The 24,734-nt window shown below is 29.8% G+C and overlaps 2 protein-coding genes and 1 non-coding gene across 3 annotated transcripts; 1 reads left to right on the top strand and 2 right to left on the bottom strand.

Moving 5' to 3' along the window:
- Positions 1 to 8,365: 8,365 nt before the first annotated feature.
- Positions 8,366 to 8,899, top strand: LOC101260796 (calmodulin-like protein 3). Its single transcript, XM_004251681.5, has one exon. It carries the CDS (start codon positions 8,366 to 8,368, stop codon positions 8,897 to 8,899), a length of 534 nt encoding a protein of 177 aa, XP_004251729.2.
- Positions 8,900 to 9,385: 486 nt separating this feature from the next.
- Positions 9,386 to 16,506, bottom strand: LOC101260308 (uncharacterized). The gene is made up of 5 exons (XM_004251680.5): positions 15,997 to 16,506; positions 12,802 to 12,955; positions 10,763 to 10,980; positions 10,004 to 10,177; positions 9,386 to 9,793 (listed from the first exon to the last, which is right to left on the bottom strand). Exons 1-5 carry the CDS (start codon positions 16,204 to 16,206, stop codon positions 9,704 to 9,706), a joined length of 846 nt encoding a protein of 281 aa, XP_004251728.1. The 5' UTR covers positions 16,207 to 16,506; the 3' UTR covers positions 9,386 to 9,703.
- Positions 16,507 to 17,487: 981 nt separating this feature from the next.
- MIR171d (microRNA MIR171d) lies at positions 17,488 to 17,599 on the bottom strand. Its single transcript, NR_107995.1, has one exon. It is a non-coding gene; the product is annotated as a microRNA MIR171d (primary transcript).
- Between the last annotated feature and the right edge of the window lie 7,135 nt (positions 17,600 to 24,734).

The raw sequence follows: 24,734 nt of genomic DNA, 5'->3' as shown, positions 1-24,734 counted from the left end.
TTATCTTATTTTTCTCTAAATCATGTGTAAATGTCAGTTGCTTTGTTAGCATCAAAATATCCGAAGAAAGACAAGAAATCTTACATACCACTTATTATCACATATTTCACTAATCTGAATATTTACTCAAAATTCATAAAATTCAAATCCCTCGTAAAACTTATCTATACAATCAAATCACTTTGCTTAAAAAACATTAACTTACATGATAAAATTGATAATTAATTAATCTTAGCTATCACAAGTTAAACTATTGTAAGCCAAATCCCCACTATTATGAGTGATGGTCATGACAGATGGATTAATCAACATAAAAACAATGTAAAATAATTTTTATACTATTAATAAATATTAAAAAAAAAAGATATATTACCTTGCTCTAATTCAAAATCTAGAACTCATACACAATGTGGTAAGTAAACAATCATCCATTTTAATGAATTAAGAAAAAGTTCTTAACCCAAAAAAGGAAATAAATCCAAAAATTCCAGATTTGGGATCTACATTCTTGACAAAAGAAATATATACACAAATAAAATAAAATATAGAAAGGTAAAAAATGGGAAAGATTAGAAAATTATAATTATCAAAATGTTGATATAGCAAAAATAATGAGAGAGTTCTCTTTGGCTAAACCAAATAATTAGAAATTATTTCATTTACACTATAACAAAAACAATTTTTAGCGGTAATAAATAGACACATTAATAAAAAGTACTAATGTCTTTATCAGCATTAGTTAAGTGTCATTAGATCCAACGTCGCTAAAGCCTTTAGCGACACATATAAAGAGTGCTAATTGCCACTAAAAATACATATTCAACAATAATTGCTAATTAATTACCGTTAACTCATTTTTGATATAGTGTTATCAACGTCTTAAAGAGTGGAGAAAAAATAAAGGTAAAAAGATATAAGGTAATTTCAAGAATTTACCATAAGCTATATTATATAATATATAGCAAAATGTTGAACCAATTGCAAACATCCTCCACAAAAGGGACATCCACTCATAAAAGTCCTAAATTCACCATCTTTTCCCACAACTTTCTTGAACTTTTCTAGCTTTATTAATACCATCCGCTATCAGAAAATCACTAATTTCTAACGAAATTTATTAGAATTTAGCTCGTCAATGACATTTATGATGAATTTCATGTTACCATGAGAAAAATTCCATCTAGACATGATTTGTCAGAAATTAGCGATTTTCTGATAGTAATTAATTACCAAGAGATGAAAATTCAAGCAAAAGAGAAGTTCAAGAAAGCTGTGGAAAAACATGATAGGACTTTATATAAATCTTCAAAATCTTCATCATTTTATGAATCTTCAAGAGGAATATGAAGCAAAAGAAAAGAGAGAGAAAGTTTTTGAAGTGAAATTAGAAGCAAATGCCCATACAAATGGACAAGTTCTAAATATAAGGACCACACTAGCATAATTTATCTATATGGTGGAACCAACTTTATAGAGCTAACTAGAGGGGCATATTGGTCAATGAAGTACCAAAATTTACTCGCGATGTTAACGTCAAACCAATATATACATGACACATATTTGTATATAGACGTACATTTTTCACTTAACTATATGGTTGATATATCCCTAGCTTAGTCACTTACCTATGAGAAATTTTAGTGCAATTTTTTCATAAGTACATTTTTTCTTATATAGTAGAAGTACAAAATTTTGTTCTGATTTTGTGATTTTTTTTTGTGAAGATTCCATATCAAAGTGAAACTGTAGTTTTTTCATTTGTTGGCTAACTGAAAATACATATTAATTTAGCATTTTGAGGCTTAAATTTTCAAATAATTTATAGAACTATATATTAGGATTAGGTTTAATGGGTTAGTTGAGTTTGGATAAAATAATCATATTGAGAGAAAATTTTAGTTGGGATAAAAATATATTAATAATAAGGATGTGGAGATGAAAATAAACTGTCAAAAATTAAATATGAGCTTAAATTTGAATGGTATATATATATATATATATATATATATAAAAGAATGGCTAAAGACAAATATAACTTTTTTTTTTTAGAATACAAAAGTAAATATGATAATTTTCCATTTAGAAAATGAATATTCACATATCTATATTAATAGTTTTTTCAAAGTCTAACATAACATTATCATCCCCCCACCCCCACCCCTCCTCCTCCCTCCACCAAAAAAAAAAGTACTCTCTTGTAAAATTAATATAGTAAATTTAAAATTTATACATATTTCTTAATTGTAAAACTATAAGATTCAATTTTTAAAAAATAATATTCTTACTAAATTCATGCTCGATCAAATTAAAATGAATGAATATGATTTCTTTTCGTCTATCAAAATTTTAGCGTACAAAATTATTTCTATATTTATAAAAATAATTTAAAATATATATTCAATAAAATAGTCAAATTACACGTAATCGACTCAAATAAAATAATTGGGAGGGGGAGGGGGGTGGTGGTTGTATGTAGGTTTCATTTACCCATATAAATGTTTTTTTTAAAAATATATATATATGGTGAGTGCGTAGTGGGGCAAAGGAGCCAACGTTAGATGGGGTCATAAATCTTGAATAGATACAAAAATCTTTATATCATTGTTTTTTTTAAAAAAAAAAATTACAAAAAATGATATAGTATATAGTTTTGAAGAACTTTATTTAAATTGTTAAACCAAAATAATCATAAGAAAAAAGAAATAAAATAAGGGCATCCATCCCCATCACACGTTATCATATGTGGGCATGATGTTATTTAATTTTTATTTTGGAACAAAAAGTATGGGTTTTTTATATGGTCCCCTAAATTTTAATTTTTTCTCGTGTACCATAGACTTACTAATAAATACTAGGAAAAATGCACAAGTACCCCCCTCAACAACTTATTTTATAAGTAATTTTCTACCCCTTTTAGCATACGTGGCACTAGTTTGAAAAAATTAAGTCAACCATCGTTAGACCCACAAGATAGCGCCACGTAGGTCGAAAAGGAGTAAAAAATTATTAATAAAATAAGTTCAGGGGGGTAATAGGACCTTAGTATAGTATAAGTGTGTCTCTGAGATTTCGGGCATAGGTTGAGGGGGTACTTGGGCATTATCCCATAAATCATCTTGATGTATAATAATCATGTTAAAGAATGTAATTTAACGTTCTAAATCTAATTAACGTATCACTTGTATAAGTAAATTACAATGGAATCCTTGTGTTGAGGCGTTGGCTTGTTGAGGAAGAAGGAAACTGACGATTGGAACATATCAAAGGAACAGATCCAACGCAGTTGACTAACGACTTGTCTACAACAAGTGGTCTTCCTTGATTTCTCTCTAATCAACACTTGCTGTAGATAAGTCAGTCAACTGCGTTGGACCTGTTCCTTTGATATGTTTCAATCGTCAGTTTCCTTATTTCTCAACAGGGCTAGCTCTCTTGTGTACGTTTCAAAAATCGTAAATGCTCATGAAAACTTGATGCAGTCGGTCTTCCATGCATTTGTCTTGTATTGTTATTAATCATGCCAATATATAACGAAAAGTTTGACATTTTAATTTCTTGAGGAAATATAGATGACTTATTTCCTCACGTATTCTAGTTATTGTGCTAGCAAACTATAAAATAAGTCGATTTTAAAAGTTTAAAACTGTTGCAACACTATATTTGGAACTAAAAGTTTTCATTTTTTTTTCTTCACTTAGCTAAACTAACTTATATAATCTTCAAATATACCTTTCTACCGCAATGCATATATAATTAATTAATTTTTATACCTATAGATAAGTAAATTATTTGACAAAATTTAATTAGTATTCTAACAAAAAAGATGGAGTGGTAAATATATACTAGTAGTAAGTTAGAATTCACTGGCAGTTTAACTTCAAAATTATACAAATGTGAAAATGATAAGATGATGATCATATCACATCATGTTTGTTGCAGATGATTGGGATTGATGGACAAAGCTAGCTAGGAAAAGTAACATGGAGGGGGAAAATATATCGAGACGAGTCAGATTTAGAATTTAATTTTATATATATTTGTGCATGTTTATGTATAAAATTTATTAAAGTTTTTTGAATTTGTTGATAATATTATAGATACGTTACTGGTCGAAAGTCCAAGATGTGAGGAATTGAACCTTTATGAACAAGGTTGAGAGTTCGAGTAGCCAACAAACTGAATTACTAAAATTCTCTAATTTATTAGAAGTATCAAATAAGCGTGTTGAGTTGAATTCAGTATCATCCTTAATGTCTATAGCAAACATTGTTTTGTTAAAATGAATAGCAAGCCACTTTTCAATTTTTGTAATTAAAAAAAATTATTGTCGTAAAGTTTTAAATTTTATGAAACTTTGGGACATTATCAATTGTAAAATTTTAAAACCTTAGAACATAATATAATTATTTTCTAAAGACTGAACTAAAAGTGATCCGTAATTATTTTTTAAAGATAGAACTAAAAGTGACCCGTGAACGATATTTCTATTTAAAATCTTGTATATATTTGAACATGGTGGGCATTGGGCTCCAATGTCTTTCTTGATTGGACTATGAGATTTTGTTTTTAATATATTTTATATAAAAAAATATATATACATAAAGGAAAAAAAAAATGAAATGGACTTTTTAAAATATATAGCACATTGTATAGTAAAAATATTACTACTATTAGTCACTACTAGCCAGGTAACATTAGGTCCACATTTATTATACAACTTGTTCTATTTTGTTTTTTGTTTTTTCGCAAGTCGAAGCTTAAATTATTTTTTTTAAAAAAAATATCGTGCGTAATACATCTCGTGCTTATATAGAGTTTGGAAAAGAGCTATACCCTAAGACTACGATGTAGCAATCAATATTTATTGATTTCATGTTTACGCAAGATCTGAAGAAGGGAATAAAATTTATAGGAGCCATAAAAATAAAAGTGGAGTTTTTTTTTCTTAGCCCTTGTAATTCAAATTCACAAATATCATTTTTTTAGCCGTTGTAATTGAAAAATAACTACCCTAAAAATGAAATTTCAGAGTCTCGTCATATATGAACCTGAAATTTCAAGATAATGATTGTTTATACAAAGACTTTCAAGATAATGATTGTTTTTTCAAAGACAGTGTTGAGAAATGACCGATAGTAACAATGGCTTTCAAGATAATGATTGTTTTCCAAAAACACAGTTGAGAAATAACCGATAGTAATCGATAATCTATATTTCTACACCAAAAAGATTATCAACAACAACAACATACTAAATGCAGTTGATATTACCAATCGAGAAGTGAATGCAAATACGATATCTCGATAAATTTTTAAAATAAAATTCATACACTTTAAATTCTGACGGTCGAAAACGGATTAGGTTTGGTTTTGGTCGTGTGGTTGGACTGCAAAAGTCCCAAAAGGCAGAGTACATAAGCACTTTCTGGAAGACTGCATGCATATATGTTTTTTCTCTGCAATACTCTGTGTAAGTAAATTCACGTGTGCTCTGCAAAACCAGCTACTAACAACCCCACCCCCACTCCCTTTGTTTTTTTTTTACGTAGATAAAAAAAATAGTTTGATATATAAAATATTTCGTATTCATGTAGAATTTGTATACAGGTTTTCCTCTAAAGATTAATATGACATAGAGTCGAAGGCAATCTATATATATATATATATATATATTGATATAAGTACTAGTGATTGTTTTTATAGGTTTGTTTTTGACGCGGTCAAATGGACAATCTAGTAAATAAAACATCTAATGTTCATATAGGGTTTGTTTTTTAATGGTTGTTTCCACGACTCGGTTTTTCATGTGGTCGTGGATCTAAATTTTAGATATTGCGAGGTATTTTGAATAAAAGACTAAGTTATAAATGTATACTTATAAGCTCTACATGTATTTTTGTATGTATATTATAAGGTTCGATAGTAGAGAGCGTCATACAAAATTCTGCAAATTAACTTGTGAATCGTTGGTTAGATTCAATAGTAGACTGGTTAGTTGAATATTCTTTGACGAAAAAAATATATCATACATTAATACAACTTTGTATATACTACGCTAAACTAAAACTTTAACTTCAAATATTTTAAAAATAAAGAAACGAACACACGCTCATCAATCGAGGTATCGAATAACTATTAAAGCTTATTGGGCTTATGAGAAAAAAGCCTTATTGGGCTACTATCTAAGAGATATTGGGCTTTGCTAATTAGTGTTGTGTTGGGAAGAGGTATTGGGTGTCATTGTTGGTGGGCTTTGGAGGGTGGAAATATCGTGAAAATAGCGTTCATTGATCACTTTTCGATCATTGTATTTTGAAAAAATAGCTACTATATTGAAGTTTCAAATTTCATATGTGAAAACGGTATGTGATAACGTTTTGAAGCTTCATAAATCTGTTGAATTTGAAACGTCACGATCGTGATTCTATTTCAATCATATAGGTTAAAAAATTTAATATTTATACATGTTTAATAAACTACTTAATACAATACATTATTTGAGCAAAAAGTACTGAATTCGATCAAATCAATATCCAGATTACTAGCTCCGCCCCTAGGTGAGAGGTGGGGGGGGGGGGGTTGAGTGAAGAATCAAAACTAAATTAAACTATGCATGAAAGCAAAGAATATATGCTACAATAAAGTCCATAGGAGAATTTTTTAATGAAATTTTATCTGTTAAATTCCAGTAAAAATTAAGTATATAGTAATATTATTGCAACACAGTATATTCCAAGTGACACATTTTATTATTCTAAGAATTTCCTACCACTGACAAATTTTAACTTATTTAATAAATATTTAAATAGCACTTTTAAAAATGACAAAAGAAGTATAAAATATAATGTTTTCATTTAGTATATATAAATATTTATATATATATTTTTCTGCCTGCTCCAACTATATTATATATTTTTAATTTTACAAATAATTAAACGTGAAACTTTAGAAAAGATTCTTTGCCTTGATAAAACGCATTCCACTTTGTATTTTATCCTCAAAGTTGTAAGCTTATGGAATATTTTTTGTGTGTTCCAACTAAAATATTCTCAAGTAAATTATTATAATAAGCATTTAATTGGCAACTACGTAAAAACTTGTTATCACATGTTAAACTATAAGAAAAGTAATAAATATTTACATTGTTAATGTCTATAATTTAAATACACAGAATATTATTGGTTTGAAAAGGAATTCTGAAACAACAAAAAATTATCTATGTTTAACATGTAAGTCACAAGTTCAAACCGTAACAACTATTGATGTTTACATCAATATGCTACTAACATTATACCTTCTTAGGGTGCATTTATTTTCTCGTACCCTGCATGAACTTGAAATATTTTTTTAATCTTCAATCGCTATTCTTTTAATGTGCATAGGGTAAAAGTCCTGTTCTTATGCAATAGTCCGCAAGTTACATAAAAAAATAACTCGCGATAGATAAAACATGAAACGTTTCATACACCGAAATAGATTGTGAAGTTCATTAAAGGAATAAAGGGAAAAGAGATAGAAAACAATAATAATTAAAGAACATGAGGTCAAAAATAGGGGACCAAAATGGGACTACAATGTGCCTAATAATTATTCACCAGCAAAAAGTTGATTTATTTTATTAAAGGCTCATTAACGAGGAAGTGATTATTAGGAACTTTTTATTTTAAAAATTAAAATTTAAGATATTTGATTAAGATTAAAAGAATCCTTCGTTTTTATTTCAGTTTCAGTTTTGATTTCTTAGTTTTTTTCACTGCGCAACTTATCAAACGATTTCTTATTATGTTGCATTTGATCTTTCGCTTCAGTCTGTATATTTTTGCATAGCTTAAATCCGATGTTAATTTTCGATTCAAATATCAATTTTAAATGTAGAGCTAGCACTTGTCATCTGATTAGTTCATCTATTATTACTGAAAACCCTAAACAATTATTCATCTGCCTTATCTCACAGTCCCAAAACAAATTTGAATTTCCTCTTCTATTTTTTTTTATCTACCCCACCACAAACCTTAATAAGTAGTTTTCTAGTTACTTTTGACAAAGGGTATCTCTTCATCTTCAACTTATTGACACTTTTGTTTCTTTTCATTTAAGCTCAATTCTCCATCTTTTTCACCATTAATATCCATTTCATCTTCCTATTCCCATTGAACTTCAACCATCACAAAGCAAAACAAAAGATGTTGACACTATTAACCATTCTTTTCTTAGCATTTCTCTTCATTATTGGCCTTATCACAACAATTTTCAATTTCCCAACTAACAAGTTCCACTCTTTAATTCAATCAATCTCACTAGAATCTCAACCTCTCCAAGAAAGGACCATAACAACACCCCCATCATCATCATCAACAACAACATCCATGGTTGATCAAAAGAAGGCAAAAAGCTTTAACAATTACAACAAAGTTGAACTAAGGGGTATATTTGCAACTTTTGACAAGAACAATGATGGTTACATAACAAAGCAAGAATTGAAGCTATCTCTAAAGAATATTGGGATATTAATGGAGGATAAAGATATTGTTGATATGGTTGAGAAAGTTGATACAAACAAAGATGGTTTAATTGATCTTGATGAGTTTTGTGAACTTTGTCATACTTTCTTGGGAATAGATGGAGTGGAACAAGAAGGTGAAATGAATGAAGAAGAAGTTGCTAATAAAGAGAGAGATCTTAAAGAAGCTTTTGATGTGTTTGATCATGATAAAGATGGATTAATATCAGAAGAAGAATTGAGTAAGATACTTTCATCTTTAGGAATGAAAGAAGGTAAGAAATTGGATCATTGTAAAGAAATGATAAAGAAAGTTGATGTTGATGGTGATGGAATGGTGAACTTTGATGAGTTCAAGAAGATGATGAAAGCTTGTGGAACTCTTGTTCCATTTTCTTAAAGCAACCATATACCAATTGAAGAAAATTAACCTTTTGTTACAAGCTATACAAATTACTAGTATTCTTTTTGTAATCTCTCTCTTGTTATAAACTCGAGATGATAAACTCGTTCTTTCTATTCTTCTCCATTTTAATACTGAACTTAGTTCGCTTGATGCAGAACTTGGATTTGTACTGCCTAATGTTATGATGATATACTAGTATTCATTCATTAGTTACAGGTTCGAATCGTGAAAGCATATACTAGTGCTTGTAATAGGGTAGACTATCTAGATAACAACCCGAATCCTGCATGAACACAGGATGCTTTGTACACCCTTTTAGAATTCATCCATGAGACTTCATTTAGAGTATCAAGATTTTGAAACTTTGTCAGTTTCATGAGATTTACAGCCCATGGCAATGTTATTCCCATTGGATTGTGTCTATTTACTCTATATATCATATACATGTGAGAATTTTAAAGGTAAAAGATGGAGCAGAAATTGAATCCGACGAAAGAAACAAATAAAGCATAACAATCATGTGTTGAACATCTTCTTAAAAGCAGAAGAAGAAGAATAGAACTGTATGAACTTTGGATACTCTAATTGAAACAACAGCAGAAAAACAAATAAAAACTTGTATGAACAGAACAAAGTACCCTTTGTCTAGTAACTGCAGAAGGGCACTTTGATCAATAGACAGAAGTTCTAGCTTAATATCGTCATTCATCTCTAGGAAACACTTGCTGCTACTGTGACGATAGGATACTACTGTTGCTACCTATGTATGTTACACAGCCAATAGGGACATGACACATACTAAAAGACATCGGGGTTGAAACGCCCTGGAATGGAGTTGTTGCTTTGTTGAGCTTGCTTGAGGTGCATCGTGAGAGCATAGTTATTGACCTGATGACACAGAAAGGCCAAAACAACCAATGATAAGCGGTGTCCAGAATAGTAAGACAAGAAAATGATGAAACTTGTGATCGTAAACCCCGACAAGCATCTTATTTCATTCGGTTATAGTGAAAGCATGGACAGAATGAGAAGCAATATGCAATTTCCAGCAAAATAAATGAACCACAAAAATATCAGCAGTTCTAAGAGAAATTTGACCTCAAGGGTTCTAAGCTGCTCCTGGTACTGAGCCACCGACTGCTTCAGCTGATTCAACTCGTTCCCTCTATTCTCGAATTCCTTTTGACGCTCATGCTGGATGGCAACTGCTCGCTTGAAAATAGCATTCTCTTGTACAAGAGCTTCTAACTGCTGCTTGAGCATCATATTCTCCTGTATCACAACTAAACTATAAGCATATGGATATGGATAACAATTTGCTCTTTGAGTAACAAACTTCATCAAAATAAGATGTACGAGTAACAAACCAAAATAAACAAGATAATCAGTCTGTCCTATGGGGCTATGCCAGCAGAAACCCAATGTTAACGAACATTGTTTTTTTTTTAAAAAAAAGGGATGGGGGAAGGGGGACACAAGAAGGTCACAATGACCGAATATTACTAGCTTATTGCCCAATGAGACACAAGCACTCAACATATAAAATCTCACCCTTTCAGAATAACTATTTTCTTTACGTTGACATTGAAGTAAAAAAGCACACTTCCCAGTTCTATATAATACTTATTTTCCTTTTTCTCGTATTTAAGCAATTTGTTCTTTGTTGCATTCCTTCATTTACCTCTTATTAAGGTCCCCCAAAAGTAACTGTGCACTATATGACCATAGTAAGTGTAGACATGAAAAAGAAAATAAGAATGAAATATGACAGGGTGTTTGTAACGCATACAAAATAAAAAGAGATGTCAGGGTGTTTATAATGCAGGAAATAAATACGTAAAAGAACTTGGGGCCCACCTTCTGGAAACGGCAGGCTGCCTCTGTTGCACGAGCACATATGGTCTTCTCAAAAGCCTCCAGAGCTCGTGAAGCACGCGCTTTAGCATCATCTATGTTTGATGCACTCATCATCTCTCCAACAAAAAGATCCACCCATTCTGTACCCTGCAAATGCACCACTTCTGCAGAAGATAAATCCTCTGCAGATGGGGTCTCACCATTAGTTGTAGCCACACCTGCAACAAGGTGAAGGAACTATGTCAATGTAAGAGGAAATCAGAATTGTGCCAGCAAATCTACATCCAATGCTTTAAAAAACAAAAAATGAATGTAATATTAATAGCTTAATATCAGTGGTGAAGATCACTCGTCACAAGTAAATCAAGATGGAGACATAAGTTACACAGTTTTCAAATACATTCAGCAAAGCAAGGTTGGAAACAGTTATATTTTATGGTAGAGAAGCAATTTCTTTTAAGTCCTCCCATCTTTTCATTACAAGGTTGTCTGGTGTAATTATTTAGCAGTAGAGATCACACAGAGAATAGTTAAACGATGAATTTACCTCTTATTGTCTGATCACGAGACAAAAAGTAAGCGGATTAGCAGCAATAGTTTTCAAGAAACAAGACCTTTATATTCCAATAAACTGAACAGCTTACTCTGACCAAACTTAACTGTGTCATGAAAAGAGTGTGCCGGTCTTTAACCAAAACTCTGATTCCCTTATTGACTACTCAATCTTTTTTAGTTGAATCACAACCATAAATAAGGCACTTTCATTGTTTAATTTCCTATATTACTACTAATTCTTTCCCTTGTACTTCCACTCAATGACACAATACTAATTGGCCTTTCACCACCTAACAACAACATAATACCCAGTGTAATTACACAAGTGGGGTCTGGGGAGAGTAGTATGTATGTAGCCTTACCCTACCTTGTGCAGGTAGAGAAGTTGTTTCTGGTAGATCCTCGGCTCAAGTAAAATTGGCCCTTTACCACGAGCAGAAAAAAAAAGTAACTGAGTAATGTCTGTATAAGCTTATACAAAGAATAATCATTAAAGGTAGAAATTTTAAAGAGATGAAGCTATCACAAGAACGACCATGCTATTAGATACTTCAGCAGTTAGTTGGGTTAAGATACATAAAATGGTGGTTTGTTAGCGCAAGCAAAGAAGCAGATAAAGCTCCACCATAAATATCAAGCAACTTTACAAGTATGAAATTGCCGAAACAAAGCAAGATGACAAGTTAATAATATGGACCACAAGTGACCACATGCTAAATTTAAGAACAAAAACCACAAATTGTGAAACATTAAAATGATAATAAGCTACTTGAACATTCGCAATTGAAATATCTCCAAAATTGCTACATGTTATAGAGCAGAAGTAGTCAAGTAGGTGAGTTGACAGGACACTGACAAACATTTTAGAAAATGGAAAAATCAATAAAGTGCAGTACTTGGCGTAAGAAAGGGCAGAATTTAAAATAGATGAATGATGACATCATGTGGAGTTTTTTGTTTGTTAAAATTCTAAGTATTATTGATGTCAAAACCAACACTTAGAAGTGTCATGATTACATCAAAAAAGTAATTACAAAAGATTCAAGGGTCATTTGGTTGGGAACATGTTATCCTGGGATAAGTTATCCCACCATGTATATGGAATAGATTATCACATCATTATGGTAATTGGTGGATAAATAATCCAAGGACTACCTAATACCTCCAACCAAACACAGAAATAATCCTGCATATTATCCTGGGATTATTATACCTTATACAAGAATGTTTAAAAAAAGGAAATTCAGTGCACAAAGCACCTGAGTTAGCAGGGAGCAGGACGGCACTCCAATAGTGGCTGCTTACACCAAAGAATTAACATATGGATTTGCTGAGCATTACAAAAAGATCAACACTAAAGCATACTACAATGGGTAGGAAGTTGAAAAAGTGATCTCTAAAATGATCTCAGTCAAGGCAACAACACCAAAAGGGGGAATAATCAATCACCAATCAAAAACAAACAAAAAAAAATCAATGTGCACCTTGAGGAAAAACCTGGCTGCTGAACTCATGTGTAGCACCAGAGCTTCCTGCCACAGGCCTCAGATTATCACCAGATCCCAAGCAGAGCTCATTCAGGCGTTTGATAGCAGAATCTAGATCATCACCGGATTCTTCAAGTGCTCTCTCAACCAACTAAAAAATCAAATCTCTAGCTTAAGTTTTCTCTTTTTAAGGTAAATAAAGAAGATAAAATGCGAGATATCTAATGCAAATAAATGTTTTCATGCCCGAAATTGAAGAGTTAAACATGGAAATTCTTTTAAATAAAAAAACAACAACAAATGTTAGATGCATCAGTGATATCACAAGATGACGGTAAGCAGATCACATACCATTTGGAACGCAAAATTGATAGCAATCCTCCTAGACTACCAGAATGCACATTCAAAAATCAACCAGAATGCACATTCAAAAATCAACAACTTATGTCATCAAAAGAAATGCAAAGAGGAGTTTTGAAATTGCACGGCGAGAGATCAACTGAAGTAAAATTGACTCCACCAGCAGGAAACAAAAGAAACAACTTCTTCTCCCTTATTGGTATTTGCCTTCTATTTTGTAACGTAAGCTAAAGAGTCGACCGACAAAATCATATATGATATGCATTAACAGTATCCCTGAGAAGGATGCACTTTTTCTATTCTTCTTAAGTGAAAAGGAAATTTGGAATGTTGTACTTGACGGTTCCTCAATATATCATGTTATGTTACAAGATAAAACATGACGCTTGTTCTTTTCGAACAAACGCTAATCTTTTTTCACCCTATGAACTTTTATTGGTTTTGACACCCTTATATCATTTCCATCATTCTTTTATTATTGTCACACCTAAAGTAGGTGGATTAGCAACTCTAGTAAGCATTCATTAATTTTGCAACACTTTTAGCAAATGAGTGATTAAAACCACATAATTTGTGTCAAAGTTCTTTTTATCCTAGTCATAGACTTGTAAAACTATATGGGATAAGAAGTGTGAGGCCTAAAGAACCTCTAGCTCTAGAGAAACCCCCTAATTTACCTTCAAAGACGAATTATTTATCATTTGAATGAAATAGACCTGAGTGAATGGATACAAGACTCATACAACCGACTCCGACTAATTTGGAATAATATAAAATTAAAGGTATAGTTGATTGATTGAGAACAAAAAATAAATAATGACAACGATGATAATAATAACAAAAGTAAAGAACACAACTACTTTGCCACTGCTGATGTTCAAAAATTGTGTGCTAATTATGCATACTCACGTGTTGTTTACACCACTCTCTTTCTTTCCTACCTCTTCGTGTCGTCATTGTAAAAGTGTGCTAATTATATAAGCATACTCACGTGTTGTTCACACCACACTCTTTCTTTCCTATCTCTTTGTGTCGTCATTCTAAAAATGTGCTAATTATACATACTTAAGGGACTATTTCTGCTCCATATAATAGAATAGGGATGATTTTGATTCAGAGTCCAAACTTAAGGGACAATTTTGGTTTTTTCTCACTAAGAGGTTCTAGAACCTACCACTTGTCAAAAATTAAGTCCTTGATGGATGTTAGGAATTCCATCCAAATGAACAAAAAATACCTGGTAACGAGGTACAGATAGACCCAACAAAGTTTAACTGATTTTTCGTGTGTGTTTTCTCCACCGAATTCCATGTTTATTTCCTACAAATATCCAGCACTTCACACCGTGTATTAACACACCACATGAAGTTACAAGAACCAAAAAATAATAATGTGGCATCGCTTAGGCCACTTTTACTTTTCCAATTCTATATTATGTTAGTTTAGTGCACCCAGGAGGTTCCCATATGTATAGATGATTAGGTGTTGTTTCGGGAGAACCATATCTTTTATAAGGTTTTCTAATTTTTGGTATACTACTTGCTACACTCATTGTTTTGTACCTACTTCAGTAAATTATTACTTTATATAGAAAAAATTATGTTAGTTTAGTCTGTTCCTTAAAACAATCTTCTACTTTTATCTAAAGATGTTCTTTAACTTGATTACAGGAGACTCGATATACAGCACTGCTATAAATTTGTTAAGTATTTGCAAAGCCTATCTTCCCTTTTTCATTTACTCATTTTTATTTGTAAATTCAAAGTTACAGGCCAGAAGAGAAACTTCATGACATATATAAGTTGTTGAAATTACAGAACATATCAAACAAAAGGGCTTCAATTCATATACTGAAATCTAACTAAAAGCTAGCTAACTCTTCTGCTCCCTTCCCTCTTCCTCCATTGGAGGAGACTTGCAGAGAAAGTGCAGTTAATCAATCAACTTATCGGCCCGGTTCAAAGACTAGGACAATATGTTAGCCTCACAAATGAAAGCACAAATTCCTACAGTGTAAAGTGATAGATCTCCAGGAGTCTAACTTAAAACAATAAGGAGCAGACGGAAGACAATCTTGAAATAATTATGCTGGTTGTATGCCATGAGAAGTCAGCAAGAAGTTCAACACTAAAAGGATAAAAACAATCATAAAATAGGACTTCAGACAGCTAATTATAGGCAAATATTCATCTAGCGAATTCAATTACAAAACCACCATAATCCTCAACAAGGAAGTACATGAAGCTACCCCTTTAGTTACACACCTCGTCCAGTTTATGCAAAAGGTGTGCCCGGAAATCAGCATCAGCTAACTCATTAATCAAAAGCACATTCCTCTAGTTCCCACTTACAACATCATAAGAAATACATCAACAAACAAACCAGATCACTCAAAAGGTACCCTCCGTACCCCAAAATAGCGAAATGAAGGATGCAGTAAGCATTTTTTCGAACAGAGCTTCTACAAAATAGTAACTTTTATTTTTCTATAAAGACAAGTTCAAAACTAGCTTCTTCTTTTTTATAATGCCAACTTGCACGCACCTAGACTGATTCCACCGGTACCTGCTACCTCCAACTATCAGCACAGATACTGAATAACTCACAAATCCAATATTTTTATGGAAACATTGCTTGTCAAGTACAATCAGACTAAAGGATTTTTACAATTGCTTTACTCTTGCCATATCAAAAGCCAAAAAAACAGATAAATCAAGCTTATCCGATACTTTTGCCCAACAGATTATATAATTTTACAACGAAAAATCTCATAAACAATATGAAACTCTAAACAATTGATTGAAACAATTAAAAAAAGATGAAGAAGTAAACCTGCTTGTCCGTGTCAGAGAAAATCATGAGAAGATGATCGAGTGCCGACGATGCAATCAAATTACCACACAAAACACGATCGGAATCAGAATTAGACCTCGCCGGAGAAAAATTACGGCGAATCCTCTTCGAAACCGGCGTTGACGCAGACGACGACGACTGAAAATCCTCAAACAAATTCGATCTCTTCCCGCACAATATAGCAGACATGATGTGCCGGAAAAAAATTCCTCTTTCAGATTTCTCCGATCAAAAGTTCCTCTTTTCCCGTTCCGATCATGCAGATTTATAAATTCAAAAAAAAATTAAAAAATCAAAAAAATTAAGAAAAAAAAATATGGTCGAATTGCTAAAATTTGCTATGAATCTATGAATAATATTTTGTAAATAAAAAGAAAAAAAATAATAATTTTTCTCTTAAATTCTCTCTCTTCACGAGAGAGATTACAGCTTCTTCAACTCTGTAACAATGGAGATTGAACATTTTGAACAATTGTGTAACGGAGAATCAACTGACGGGGAGTTTACGAGTGTTTAATGACGGACTAATAAGAAAATGACAAGTGTCATGTCATTATAGGATAAAGTGGATTAAAGTGTAATTTTGTTGATGGATTTAAGTTGCGTTATTTCGAGATTCTTTTGGAAATAACTTTTTTACCTTCGAAAATAAGGGTAAGAGTTTTATGTATATCTACAATCACCGACCTTAGTTCGTAGGATTTTATGGATTATGTTATTATTATTATTAATACCTTTACCTTGCGTTAAAAAGGTTGTTTTTAATTAGAGGTTTTAGTGATCTGAAGAAAACATATCAAATTAGGTATGAAAAAGGAAATAAGCAACACATATTACTATCTTCGTCTGGTTTTAATTGTCATGCATGGTTTTCTTTTCTAGAGTCAAATGATAATAACTTTGACTAACAATTTACGATTTTTTTAATCGTATTGATATGTAAAAAATGAAATTATTAGTACTTTTCGTATAGTTTTTGAATATTTAGATTTTTTGTTTAAAACATCAAATTAATGTAATCTTATTTAATTTTAAAGATTGGTTAAATATATTTTTAAAATACGCTACATGACAATTAGAAGTGAACTAGAGAGGGAGAGGGAGTAACAACAACAAATATTATGATAAATTGATAATCTTACTATTTTGCATTGATTGTGTATCTAATGTTTAATCCAACCAATCAAATATAATGATTTAAAGCTAGCAATTTTCATCTAAATATATATACTCAAATATGAGTTGTGATTTTATTATCAAGAACAAAAAAAGCAAAAAGGAGAAGCCTTGTAGACAAATGTAAACTTACCATGGACAAGAAAAATGAACGAATGAAATGATACATAATAGGAAGTGATATCGGGTTTGAGCCATTGAGAAAGAAATATATTTTATTGAGAACGTTGCCTTTTAAAGAAATGAATTTCATAATGCGCTATTTTGGAATTAATTGGTCATCAGATGGGAAATACGGAATGAAAATAAGAAGTGATATTGGCGCGGCTCAATCTGAGATCGTTCTTTACGAAAATAAGCATAAATTCGTCTTCGGATTGAACCTCACCAACATCGCTTCTTCCATTTTAATCCCAAAATATTTTGATCAACCATTCAAACTTTAAAAAAGATATTGACATAGCGGTGAGTGAGAACGATCTAATATATCGCGGATTATGATAGAACGGATAGAATTTTTTTTCCAGAAGAATATTCTAGGTGGTTTTACTTTCATTTTTGAATTCTGAAAATGAAGAAAAATCCTAAAGAAAAGGATTTCTCTTCTGATGGACCTTATAAAGAGTGAAATCGTCCAAATAATTAATCAAAGCTTTAATACAAATATAGAGAGATGAACTAGAGATTAACTCATTAAGAGCTCAAACCTAATACTACTATATATATGGCTCTAGAGTTCAAAAATCAAAACTAAAAGTTTCTTCAAGATGATTGTTTAATAAGAAAAAAATTTCACCCTATATTAAAGGAGGACAATCAATCCAAACTAAGATTTAAATTTTTCAAGATGGCAAATGAATCAAATTCAAATAAAATTAACCTCGAGAGACAAGACATGAAAGTATTGCGCTACGTAAAGAGTGAGCATCTGCTATATGAAAGTATCGGAATATATAAAGAGTAGAATCTGCTATATGAAAGTATCGCGATATATAAAGAGCGAACATTTGTTATACAAAAAAGAGAAAAGAGGATATATAAGAGGGAAATCAATAACATGCATGACTATTGAGTTCTAAAATAACTATGGATAACTAACAAAACTTCAAAGTCTATATATATATATATATATACATAAAGATGGCAAAGAGAAAGAAATGATGACAATGAAGGAGGATGTATAAAGTGTAGGGTTTTAATAGTTGCCTTGGGATGAGAATTAAGGAGAAGAAAGAATGTGAGGGAAATGATGTCAATTAGGTAACAACTTGCTTTAGTATTCTCATGATTATTTAGATAATATTTAATTTTAAAAATTTCTATATATTTTATATGACGATATTTAATTGATCAGATATATAATTTCTTTTTCTAAAAGTTTTTCAAAATTTGTACCAGTATAAAACAAGTCATAAATATTGATATGAGTTATGATCGTGGATAATTAATGATAAAGTTAAGTTAAAATTTAAATTATGTTTTTATACATGCATGTAAACATGATATATATATTGGGTATAGAAAAAAAAATGTGATCACATAAATTAAGATAGAATACTTACTCACACAAGAAAGAAGTCACAAATTTAAGTTATAATATATCGTCAATCTATCCTTTAAAGAATATTTTACACTATATATATTATTGTTATCTTTTGTAGAAGGTAAAATATACTAAAAAAAATTATAGGAATTAGTTATGAATATTATCGCTAAATTATCACTAAATTACTTAATGTGAACAGGATTTTTTTTATTATCCAACACTAAAAATCAATTTATTTATACTACTTAAAACTCAAAAACTCACACATGCAAAAAAAAAATGTCTTTTTTGGCATGCACCTGAAATATTCTCTTAAGAAATTAAACAAATACAAAAGAGACCCCCTTTTTATTGTTAAGTGTAATATGTAAATTAAATTCACCTCTTTCTGACTGTTATTCTAATAATAATAATAATCACACTTTCAGATCACGCTTGCATGTCATTAATCATATGATCAGAAAATGAAAATAGTTATGTTGGCTTATCTAATTATAATTAATTACCTTTGAATATACTAAATAGTTATCTAATGTTTTTAATTTCATGCATGATTAATCAGAATAAACCAACATGGCTTACAAATTTCTATCCTTTGGGAGTAGAAATTTTTTGGTTCGAGAGGCGAATTCACGACTTGAAGACAGGGATAGAGCTTAAGAATCCCTTTTGACGGAAAATATCACTATATATGTGTGGTTAAAATCATTTTTAAATGTATATAATAGATGACGAACCCCTTTCGACTAGTTTATATGTTTACTCTTTTGGATTTCGAACCTCCTTATTGAAAATACTGGCTTCGCCATTGTTTGAAGATAGGGAGTACACTATAAATACTTGGGAGTGTTTTTTTTTTAAAAAAATGAGTCGTGTAAGGATCTAAATGTCTTCAATGTAATGTTTCAAGTCGATAAAAGTAATTCTATTCTTTTTGTTTTGATTTATGTGATACGTTTTGTTTTTCACGAATGATTATTGAAGTTATCGATTGAAATAGGAGTATTGGAATGTAACACGTTGCTTTTGAAAATTGATCGACTAGACTGGCTAATCGGCCAATAGAGTTGATCGATTTTGTAATCGGTATTTTGGATTTCAATTGGTAGACGTTGATTGATCGATGAAACAGAATACCTCTTTGACTAATTAGTTAAGTAAGAATTAATTCTCTTTTATTTTATTAAAAACTCGAACCATGTCAAGAGTCCAACCTCTGAATTTGGCTAAACTTATTATGAAACTATGCTATTCCGAGTCCCACATAACTAACATTATCATGACATTATATTATATCTAAACCGACGTGATTTACATGTAACGCTGAGGCTATATAGTCATAATAAGTCAAAGTTTGGACCACAAACATAATTGATTTAGTCATATTAAACTGGCAGTGTACTAAAGAAGGGCCAATTAAAAAAGATAACTTGTTATTCTTTTTGAATGCTATGATAACGTACTATTCTCTTCATATTGTATTTTATATATTTTAATTAGATATATATAGAGTTTAAGTTATATATTTTATATTTTGTTATATTTTAGTATAATCTATTTTATTTTAAAGATTAATATTGGTGTATCTATAATTTATTATCACTTTTAATTACTTTGTTAAATTACAAACCACTTATCTTATTTCAAGATACAAATCAATAGTTTAAGAAAGCTTCATAAATATCTTTATATTATTGACTCTCACATTTAATAATTATTATATAGCAAGTAATATAATTATCTTATTGAAATGCTCATCTAAGTTGCATAATTTTATTTTATTTTTGATTACTCTAATATATACTACAACAACTTAAAACATTTTTTTATAGTATTTTTTTTTTCAAAATTAAGTAAAAATCTTGGAAACATGTGTGCAGAATGTCAGTAAAAGTGTCTAGAAAAGAAGTTTCTAAAAAGTTTCATTTATTTTATTTTTATTTTTTGTTGGTGTACTTGTAAACTTTAATAAATATTACTTATTATCTTATTTATTTTTTCACAAAAAAAAAAAAAAAGACACACTAATTACACTACTTAATTTTTTCTCACACAAAGAGCGTAGACAACGGCGCCAAATGAGCCTTGCCTTGAGCCTTCATTAGGAGACACTTCTCTTGGTTTTGCTAATCCCGTATATTATATCGAAATTCGATTAAATATTAATTTATATAGATAAAATTTAATTTCGAAATTTCTATACAAGAATGAGAAAAGATTAATCTTGAAAAACTAAATTTTCTAGTATAATCGTAAACTCAATACTGAATCTTGAAGGAAAATCATAAATTTCTTGCTAAATGATATCTTTCAAAACTGAATCGTGATATTTTTTCATCACTCTTTCATAATTCTTTTTGATATAGACAATACGAATAACAATTAAAATTTTATGTATCGTTAGAATAAATATATAATGCCTATCTACGTATTAAATACACCAATTTATAAATCCAAGTTGGAATTAGCAAAAGAAAGATTTTCATTCCTCTATTCTATCAATTTAGATTTAAAAATTGATCATATTATAATTATAGTTTATTGCTACTAAATATAATATGGATTTGTTCCCATCCATTTTTTTTATTATCTATTCTTTTTATAAAATGTTTTTTGATAATTTAAAATTAAAACCCAACCACCCCCACAACACTTTTTTTTTTTTTTGAGTTTCGAAAATATTTTATTTATTTTTCATGATTTGGGGAGATTATGTAGGCGTGCCACTAACCAAACAGACAGCCCCACGCCTTAAAAACTAATAAAAAATTTAATAAGTTTCGATTATTTCATTTTTAAACATCAGATCCTAGGACACTCTATTTGTTTATTAACTATAATTTTTAAAAAAATACATATATTATATACTTTAATTTCTTGAGGAGAGGGACTATATATATAAGGAGGAAATAAATAACAAAAACGTTTTATAAATTTTGCCCTGGAGGTTTTTTTTCATAGTGTTACGAATTTTCGATATCGAATAATTTTATCTTGATTAAAATTTGTCATTTATCCTTTGCTAGAATTATTATCACTATGTGAGTTTAATTATCCATAAATTATTAGGTGTTTATGTTATCTCCCTAGGATTATAACTCATATCAAATTAAAAATATAACTAATTAAATGCGTATAGAACTTGCTTAAGAGGCGTGTGAAAGAATCAAAAATTCTTAAGAAATTATGATAGTTCACGATAATTTTGTGAACATCAATAATTTAGATATGAAATTGGCATTTTAATGTTCACATAATTGTCATTTTCCTTTTAAGGGGTATTTTAATATGAGTTCAAGGACATTTGTGAACACTTATCATAATTTAGGTAAAATATGAAACTTATAAAATAGTGCGTTTAGAAGATTTTTAACCTATTTACTCATTAAAATACTAATATATATATGATAATAAGTGCCTTTTGTGCTCTTATTAAAAAGGTTGGAAAATGTTCACTATGTCAAATAAGATTATCTGAGTTAGTGCAATATGTGGTATATTTTATAAAGAACATTATTATAAATTTGCGATGTACTTATTTCGTGTATTTATATTTTTTTTACGATTTATAAATTATTATTTAAGAACATATTTATATATCTTCCTGCCGTTTTATAAAAAAAGGTTATATTTCTTTTATGTATATATATATATATATATTGGCATGGTGAGGATGGCTTAGTCCATAAAAATAGGAGCAAAAGCAAAACATACTTTGCTTATAACTTGTAAAGTTCGAGTCAAAACAATCAATTGTTTTACTTTACAAAAGAATAATTTTATTGACCATACAAACCCATGCTTTGTCTTTTTTCTTTGCTACAACTCTTAATAACTACGTACTCTTTTTAGGGTTCTTTGAAAGATATGTTTTATTACCCTTTTAAATTTTGTCACATTAAGAGTTGACAAAAAAAATATGGTTGAAAAGGAATGATGGCATTCATAGTTTCACACTAATTCAAATTAACTATTTGGATTCGACTAAAAGATAAACGCTCATAAGTAATTTATAGTCAATATCAATAGTTTAGCAACTCTGACGAGAAATTTGTCATGTTGTCAATTTCTAACTAGAATACAGGAGGAGGATATTTTGATAAGTTAAAAACAATCAATTTTTTACAATGAATCAGAATATATTGTCGCGTGTAATCATCATGACTCGTAGTATTTATGTCGTTATATTGTCAAACGTTAGAAATATTAACGATTTAGTCAGTGACACGGCTAAAGGGTATTGAGGGAGTTTAGATAATTGTAAGGTAAGTATAATTCCATAACTTCTTCGTATAAATAATACTATTTTTTTATATTTTGAATTATCTTACTGAAAATTATGTATCTGCTATAAAATTTAACTTATCTACCTAAACAAAGCTAATATTGTTTAAATGAAAAGTCAACATATATTCTCAATTCCTAGAAACATTTCATGGTACAATTTTTAAACCATTGTTGTAATAATAAGGGGTCAAAATAGTAGTTGGAAAATTTGAAGTTGATGATTTTTGTGGTTAATGATGAGTATGTTTCAATCTTGAATAACAACTTGGCTAAAAGTCACTTGTCAACTTGTGTAGACAAGAAAGACATTTTTATGCCCACAAACTTGAGTTGTTTACCTCCTTGAATATAACAAAAGATTGTAACTATCTCGAGAGGTTTCAATAAGTGATATACGTAAAATTTAAATTTTAGATTCGCTTCTGAACTCTCTCCATTTCTCTATCATGTTTAGTTTGGCAATTGAATATCACTTCATTGATAATATTGCCAATCAAAAGTGTCAATCGGTAATATTTTAATTGATAATCTATTGTTAAATTAGGTGCCATTTTTTACCATCAATTTTAGCAAATAAAATATTTAGTTTGTAATCAGTTGCAATTCGTAGCTAAATTATGGATTAAAAATATATTAGTATTTACTAATAGATCAATTTGGGTCGTTGGTAAAATTCGTTAGACAATTTCACCTATTTTATAGAGGTGTAAGTAATGCTGCGTATTGTCAGTTCGGTCAGATTTTGAAGTTTATTGAGTTGGGTTAATGGTTATCGGTTTGTAGAGATGCTAAATCGTTATAAAAACCATTGAGATATTGATTTATCGGCTATTGGTTTATTGATTTTTGATCGTTATCGTTCGGTTATCGATTTAACCGTTAAGATTTGACACAAAAGAGAAAACATTGAAAATCACTCAGAAACAAGGGCACAAACCAAACAAAGCATGCACTTGAGTTCACAAGCTACATCTTGCTTAAAAAAAAACACTTTTACATAGTAGAATAACTAAATGTTTGAGATACAACCAAAAATAAAAGTAGAATATCAAACTCTAAATCGAGGACTTTATATACAAAATGGTATAAATAGAATTATTTAATTTACTATATATGGGGTTATCGGTAAACTCGTCAAGAAAAAAAGTTCAAACCATTAAGAATTAATAACCCGACAATAAAGAAAATCAAAACCGTTATCAAAACCACTAAACTAACAACTCAATAACTTTTTTATTGGTTCAACTTATCAATTTCAATTCGATTTTGAACCGCCCTAGCCATAAAGACATTAATATATATATATATATATATATATATATATATATATATATATATACTTTCTATTTTCAATTTCATCTATTTTAAGCATTCTTTGAGAGCAAATTAAGTTACCTTTACAATATGAATTAAAGATATAACTTAATAATTAAGCATCCTATCTTAATTGTACAACAAATTTAGACGTTAATCATTAAGCAACCTATCTTAATCATGCAACTATTTTCGACGCAATTCTAATTTAAAGAAAGATAATTTATCAGATTTAATAGTAAATATGAGATAATTTATGCAACGATAAATATGATTGATGATAAATTTTTATATATATATCGTATAGAAAAAAAGAATAAAAAGAATATTTATCTTTTTTTTTGGTATTATAATTATAATGAGGAAAATAAGATGAGTATATTTTTTTTAAAAA

Source organism: Solanum lycopersicum, chromosome 12, assembly GCF_036512215.1.
Source record: "Solanum lycopersicum chromosome 12, SLM_r2.1".
Taxonomy (NCBI): domain Eukaryota; kingdom Viridiplantae; phylum Streptophyta; class Magnoliopsida; order Solanales; family Solanaceae; genus Solanum; species Solanum lycopersicum.
The sequence above is the reverse complement of the archived record's forward strand: the minus strand, read 5'-3'. Positions and strand labels throughout refer to the sequence as shown.

Excerpts from the sequence above, each read along its gene's own strand:
- LOC101260796 (XM_004251681.5), top strand. The coding sequence starts at position 8,366 with ATGGTTGATCAAAAGAAGGCAAAAAGCTTTAACAATTACAACAAAGTT.
- LOC101260308 (XM_004251680.5), bottom strand. The coding sequence starts at position 16,206 with ATGTCTGCTATATTGTGCGGGAAGAGATCGAATTTGTTTGAGGATTTT. Across the intron at positions 12,956-15,996 it reads TCTCTGACACGGACAAGCAG|TTGGTTGAGAGAGCACTTGA; the intron begins GTTTACTTCTTC and ends TTGATTTTTTAG. Across the intron at positions 9,794-10,003 it reads AGCAGCTTAGAACCCTTGAG|GTCAATAACTATGCTCTCAC; the intron begins GTCAAATTTCTC and ends CTGTGTCATCAG.